General features: G+C 53.4%; 1 protein-coding gene across 2 annotated transcripts in view; it reads left to right on the top strand.

Moving 5' to 3' along the window:
- The first annotated feature begins 6 nt into the window (after positions 1–6).
- Positions 7–5957, top strand: part of PDZD4 (PDZ domain containing 4) — a 21442-nt gene continuing 15491 nt past the window's right edge. For both annotated transcript variants that reach the window (XM_025049231.1, XM_006915288.3), the window contains exon 1: positions 7–120. In XM_025049231.1, coding sequence (XP_024904999.1) covers positions 61–120 — 60 coding nt within the window. In that variant the 5' untranslated portion in view covers positions 7–60. The remainder of the gene's footprint in view (positions 121–5957) is intronic.

Genomic DNA, 5957 nt, shown 5'->3' with positions numbered 1-5957 from the left:
GCACCGACCAGTGAAAGGCGTTTTCTCGTTCCCGCTCTCCTTTCCTCGCCGGCTAGCACCATGGGATGTAATATGTGCGTGGTCCAGAAACCGGAGGAGCAGTACAAAGTGATGCTTCAGGTAGGGCGGCTAGGCCGCTGGGGCGGGGGGCGTGGGTGACACCTGGGGAAGAAGCCAGCCCGGGGGTGGGCCTGATGGAACCGGGGCAGCATACGTGGGAGGGCTGGAGGGCTCTAGAGGAAGAGGTAGGAAGCCATCCTCCTCTTCAATTTCTGTGGTTGCTGGGTATTGGCGCCCTGTGGAAACCAGTCACAGACAGGGGGAGCTGCGTGGGCATAGGGATGCGGGGCGCATCCTTTGGGCGCCCGGAGTAGATTGGGACGCAAGCCCTGGGTCCAGATCGGACCCGCTCGGGAAGTGTAAGGCTCAGCCCAGGTCCTGCGCGCTTGCACCCCTGGCCGGCGAGCTGGGAGGCGCGGTGCTGCAGGCGCCGGCGCGGGGTAGAGGTTGCATGGCAACGGGCTCCTTTTTCTGCACACGCTTGCGGTGCTGGACCCAGGGCAGGGCAAGGAGCCGGGCTCCCGCGTCCCGAGGGGCGGCCAAATCCAGGTCTCCGAAGGACAGGAGCGCAGGAGCGCGCGGGCGACCTGGTGGCCCACCTACGCCCGGTCCGGGCCGGGGTGCCTAACCCGGCACCCACTCTCTGCCTCGGCCCTGCCCAAACGGTGGGCTCCCAGGCCTTGCGCGCCTCCAGTGAGTGGCCGCTGCCAGGGTCAGCGGGGAAAGCCGCCCGCGGGCGGCGGTGCCTGGCCCGCTCTGGCCCGCTCTGTCCCGCTGGGCCTCGCTCTGTCCCGCTGGGATCGGGTTCGGGAATGACCCAGGCTGTGTGGACCGGGCGGTGCGTGGCTGGGAGGAAGAGGAAGAGGAGACACCGGGCTGCGCACTCGGACCTGGACCTCCGGCCCCGAGGCTGGACAGGGTCTTCCTTGCCTGTGCGTGGCGTGACATCGTGAGTGCGTGCCTGTGCCCAGTCTGTGTGTACGCGGAGGCTCCTGCGTCCGCGCGTGTGTGTACTTTCTGTGTGCGCTCTGAACTGTGTAGAGAAATGTCCTATATGGTGTGGCCTGAGGCACCCCCGGGGCTAAGTGGAGGGAGTTCAAGGTCAGAGGGAGTCAGGATCCAGGGATAGACCGGGCACAGACAGGTATGCGCTTCAACTCCGTGTTTATTGGTCCGGACTGGGGAGCAAGTGCAGGCTGGAGCGGCGTTGGCCGGGGGAACGGGGTCTCCTTAGAAGAATAGAGGGAACCCCTACATCTGCTGGGGCGCGGGCAGGGGGAAGAACCAGTGCATGGGGGGATCGGGGAAGCCGGGGAAGCCCAGCATTTGTGCTGGGAGCCTAGACCCTCCGGCCCGGGGAGAGGGGCAGGAGTGGGGACTCTTGCCCGAGCCTGGCCGCGCTCCGGGGGGGCGTGCCTCCGGGCCGCGCGGAGCACTCAGCTTTTCCCGCTCCCTTCCCTCCGCCTTCTTTCTACCGTTCTCTCCACTCCCCTTCATCTCTCCTTCTGGCCATTGCCTCCTCGTGGGATCGGGTTCGGGAATGACCCAGGCTGGGACCGAGAGGCAGTCCCGTGGAATCCCGGGGGCTGCCGGAGGGAGGCGAGCTGCTTGGTCGATGAGGCCTTGGAATCCCATCCTCACTGCTTTCTTTCTTGGAATCATTCTATCAAAAAGCAAGCGGTTCCAAAGCGGTGGGCTCTGGACTCTGCCGGGGAGGCATTGATATAGTACTTCATTTCAGGCCGGTCTCATGGGGGATGTGTGAAAGCGGAGGGCAACGTGCACCGCGCTCCACGCCCGGAAATGAGCCGTGGTTGGGAGCCGACAGTGGGTAACCCTTGGGGCTCCCCGTGGCAGTCACAGGTCGGACTGGGAGTGCCTTTACGGGACTCCATGTTGGAGGAGGGCTTGAAGAGAAATTCCTGGCCCAGGCTTTCCTCCTTGAGAGAGAGCCCCAAGGCCTGGGCTAGAAGGCCCCCCAGATTGGACGGCCTCCACCGGCCAGCCGCCTTCTACTGTTAACTGGTCCGGGCTGTAGCCATCCCTGACCAGTCCCTGGGGATGCTGCTCTTTTTTTAAAGCTCCTGCAGAAGTTTGGACAGAAGGGGAGACTGGATGCAGTTTTAAAAGCGGAACCATTCTTGAAACTTAAGGGAAGGCAAAAGAGGGTTGAATTTTTTTAAATCTAGAAAGCAGAAGAAACCATTAGCTATCCCAGGTGACCCCGTTTGGGGAGCTGGAGTCCCAGGCACAGCCTCTTCTCAGAGGAGAAGGAAGCTTTTGTCCCAAAAAGACCAGGTGGCTTCCAGGACCCCTTGCCTGGCCCCCCGTGCTCCTTAAACACTTGCTCCCCCAGCTTCGGTGGCACTTCTTCTGACTCCATGCCCGCCCGTGGCCTCTGCACCTTACCCCAGAGTAAGGGGCCCCACTGGGAGACAGTGCAGCGCGGAGAAATGCGCGCTCACACCTGCACCACTTGCCACGTGGCTTCCTTGTGCCAGGACTCCCCGGAGCCTCTGCCTAGATCCCCAGAAATCCCTGACTCCCAGGTTAACAACCTCCAAGTCTCTATTCTAGCCTTGAATTCCAGGTCCTTTTCTCCTGATGACTCGCAGGCATTTTAATGAGATATAATTCTCATACCCTCGTAAAGTGTACAATTCAGCGGTTTTTAGTATATTCAGAGTTATGCAACCATCACCACTCCCTAATTCCAGAACTTTTCCGTCGCCTTAAAAAGAAACTCCGTACCCATTCCCGCCCCCCTCCCAGCCCCCTGGCACCTACTAATCTACTTTCTGTCTGTGGCTTTGCCTTTTCCAGATATTTAATCTAAATGGACCCATATGACATGTGACCTTTTGTGTCTGGCTTCTTTCATTTATCGTGTTTTCAAGGTTCCATCCATGTTTTAGCATGGATCAGTACTAAAATATCTTTTTATCGCTTAATAACATTTCCTTGTATGTCTATACCACCTAATATTTATCCATTCATCTGTTGATGGACATCTGGATTGCTTCCACCATTTAGCTATTGTGAATAATGCTGCTGTGGGTGTACAAATATCTGTTTGAGTCCCTACTTTCAATTTTCTTGGGTATATACCCAGAAATAGAATTGCTGGATCGTATGGTAATTCTATTTGATTTTTGAGATGCTGCTGAACTATGTTCCACAGGAGCTGCACCATCTAACATTCCCACCAGCAATATAAGAGAGTTCCCATTTCTTCCGCATCCTTCCCAATACATGTTTTTCATAATAACCATCCTACTATGTGTGAGGTAGTAACTCATTGTGGTTTTGATTTGCATTTCCGTTGAGCATCTTTTCATTTGCCATTGGCCATTTGCATACCTTTTCCGGAGAAACGTCTGTCTTTCCCAGGACCACGCTGCTTTTACTTACCATAGCTTTGTAAGTAGATTTTGAAATCAGGAAGTGTGAGTCCTCCAACTTTGTTTTGGCTATTCTGTGTCCCTTGAGTTTCTACATGAATTTTCAGATCCGCTTGTCAATTTCTGAAAAGAAGCCAGCTGCAGTTTTGTAGGAATTGCATTGAATTTGTAGATCAGTTTGGGGGGGGGGAGTATTACCCGTGAACATGGAAAGTTTTCCCATTGAAGTCTTAAGTTTCCTTCGCTGATGGTTTACACTTTTGTTAAAGTTATTCCTGAGTATTTTATTCTTTATGATGCTGTCGTAAGTGGAATTGTTTTCTTAATTTTCTTTTTCACCTTTCTTCTTGCCACCGTATTAAAATACAATTGATTTTTGTATGTTGAGCCTGTACCTTACAACCTTACTAAACTCATTTATTACCTTTAGTAGTTTTCAGTGAATTCTTCAGAGATCATGTCATGGGCAAATAGAGATAGTTTTACTTCCTTTCTAATTTGCATACTTTTTGTTTCTTTTTCTTGCCTCTTTACTCTGACTAGAATCTCCAGTACAGTGTTGAATAGAAGTGAGAATCCTCGGTTTGTTTCTGATCTAAGGAGAAGCTTCTAGTCTTTGACCAATGAGTATGAGGTTAGCGAGGGCTTTCCCTAGATGCTCTTTATCAGGTTGTGGAAATTCCCTTCTATTCTTAGTTTGAGCATTTTTATCATGAAGGGTTGTTAGATTTTGTCAACTACCTTTTCTGTGGCGTTGAGATGATCACGTGGGTTTGGCCCTTTATTCTTCTGATGTGGTCTATCATGGACGTGTCAGCCCTCCAGCTGCATTGCTCTTGTCCCAGTCATGTCCTCCAAGGATGGGTGTGTGGGGGCGGGAGGTGGGGGGGACAAGCTTGAAAAATCTTGAAAGGACCTTGAGTGGGGGGGTAATGCAGGAACGGGTAGGAGCCTGGTTACAAAGGGTGGAAAGGAAGGAGGTGGCATCATCTAGCACCACCTAGTACCCAGGCACGAAATACCTTCCATGTCCCCTGCTTGCCACCCGGCCTGTGTCCTCTGTCATGCATCTAATCACACTCCATTCTGATGAGCTCATTTCTTTGCCTTTTTGTATTTCCCCCGCCACCCCAGTTTTCCTGACCTTGGTACCCCTGTCTGACCCCATCGCGTGCTGGCTGGCAGGCCGGCCTGGCACATAGGAGGCTTCTGTGACAAAGGACCTGCCTCTGGCCATTCCACCAATTCTCAGCTCGGAGTGTCGGGACTTGCCTGTCTTCGCCCCTCTGGCCACATCAGAAGCCAGAGGACACCTCTCCAGTCCTTCTGGTAGTCTCCCAGGTATTCTTTGGTCCAGCACCTACTTGCTGAGCCCCACACTGTGCCAGCTACCACCCTGCTGTGCTGGGGATCCAGCTTGGAACATCACATCCTCCTCCCCCTCCCCCGGGGCCTTTTTACAGTGGGACTGACCATGAGCAAACAGGCAACAGTGAGGCAGAGAAGGGCCGATTGCTGCTGAGAGCAGGGTGGAGGGTAGTGGGCCCGCGCCTGTCACCTTTCTGAAACATACGCCTCCGTTGTCCATTGCACCTCTCCCCACCTAACATGCTCCCTTCCCCTTGAGTGGGAGCTTCCCGTGAGCAGGGCCTTGGCCCTGCCGTTGTGCATGAAGTAGGCCCTCTGGCTCGTGAATGGGACACTGAATTCCAATAGCCACCATCTGCACAGGCTCACCATGCTTTACCATCGTCCCAAGATTTTAAAATGCCCTTCCTTTCTTCCTTACCTCATTTCTGAGGACTGCCCGAGCCTCGATAGAAAATTCTAGAAAACGCAAACAAATCTATAGTGACAGAAAGCAGATCAGCATTTACAGGGATGAGTGGCAGCGGAGGGATGACGAAGGGGCCTGAGGGCACTTGTGGTGGTGATTTCACAGGTGTGTGTGTGTATATACACATATCAAATCATTTCAAACTGTATGCTCTTAATACGTGTAGTCAATCATATGGCATTTGTACCTCAGTAAAGCTTTCAAAACAAGAAATACATATACACAAACACCAAAGGACAAAAAGCGGGTTGAGTGCACTTAGCCCTGCACACTCCTCATAAGGCTGTGAGTGGGTCTTAACTTCCTTCTGCCTCAGGGCCCCGCCAGGGACGACACTGCGGTGTGCTGTTAGGTGTGCTGTTACCGAATCGCTCACTGGCCAAGTGCCTCAGTTTCCTCACCTGCTAAGTGGGAATACAGAGGGCCTGCCTCCTGGGGTCATTGCCATGGTGAAATGAGCATCAACACTGGGTCCCCTGGGATCTCATGGGTTGTGGGGGAGGGGGGTTCGGAGTCGCTGCCATCAGGCCATTAAGTCCGTTGTTAAGATGTTGGAACTGGATGGAAAATAAAATAAATAAACAAACAAACGCAAAAAAAAAAAAACCCTGGATGGAGAAGGCCTTACTCATGGACGTGTCACTTTATTATTCTGAGGG

Source organism: Pteropus alecto, unplaced genomic scaffold, assembly GCF_000325575.1.
Source record: "Pteropus alecto unplaced genomic scaffold, ASM32557v1 scaffold396, whole genome shotgun sequence".
NCBI classification, from domain to species: Eukaryota; Metazoa; Chordata; class Mammalia; order Chiroptera; family Pteropodidae; genus Pteropus; species Pteropus alecto.
The sequence above is the reverse complement of the archived record's forward strand: the minus strand, read 5'-3'. Positions and strand labels throughout refer to the sequence as shown.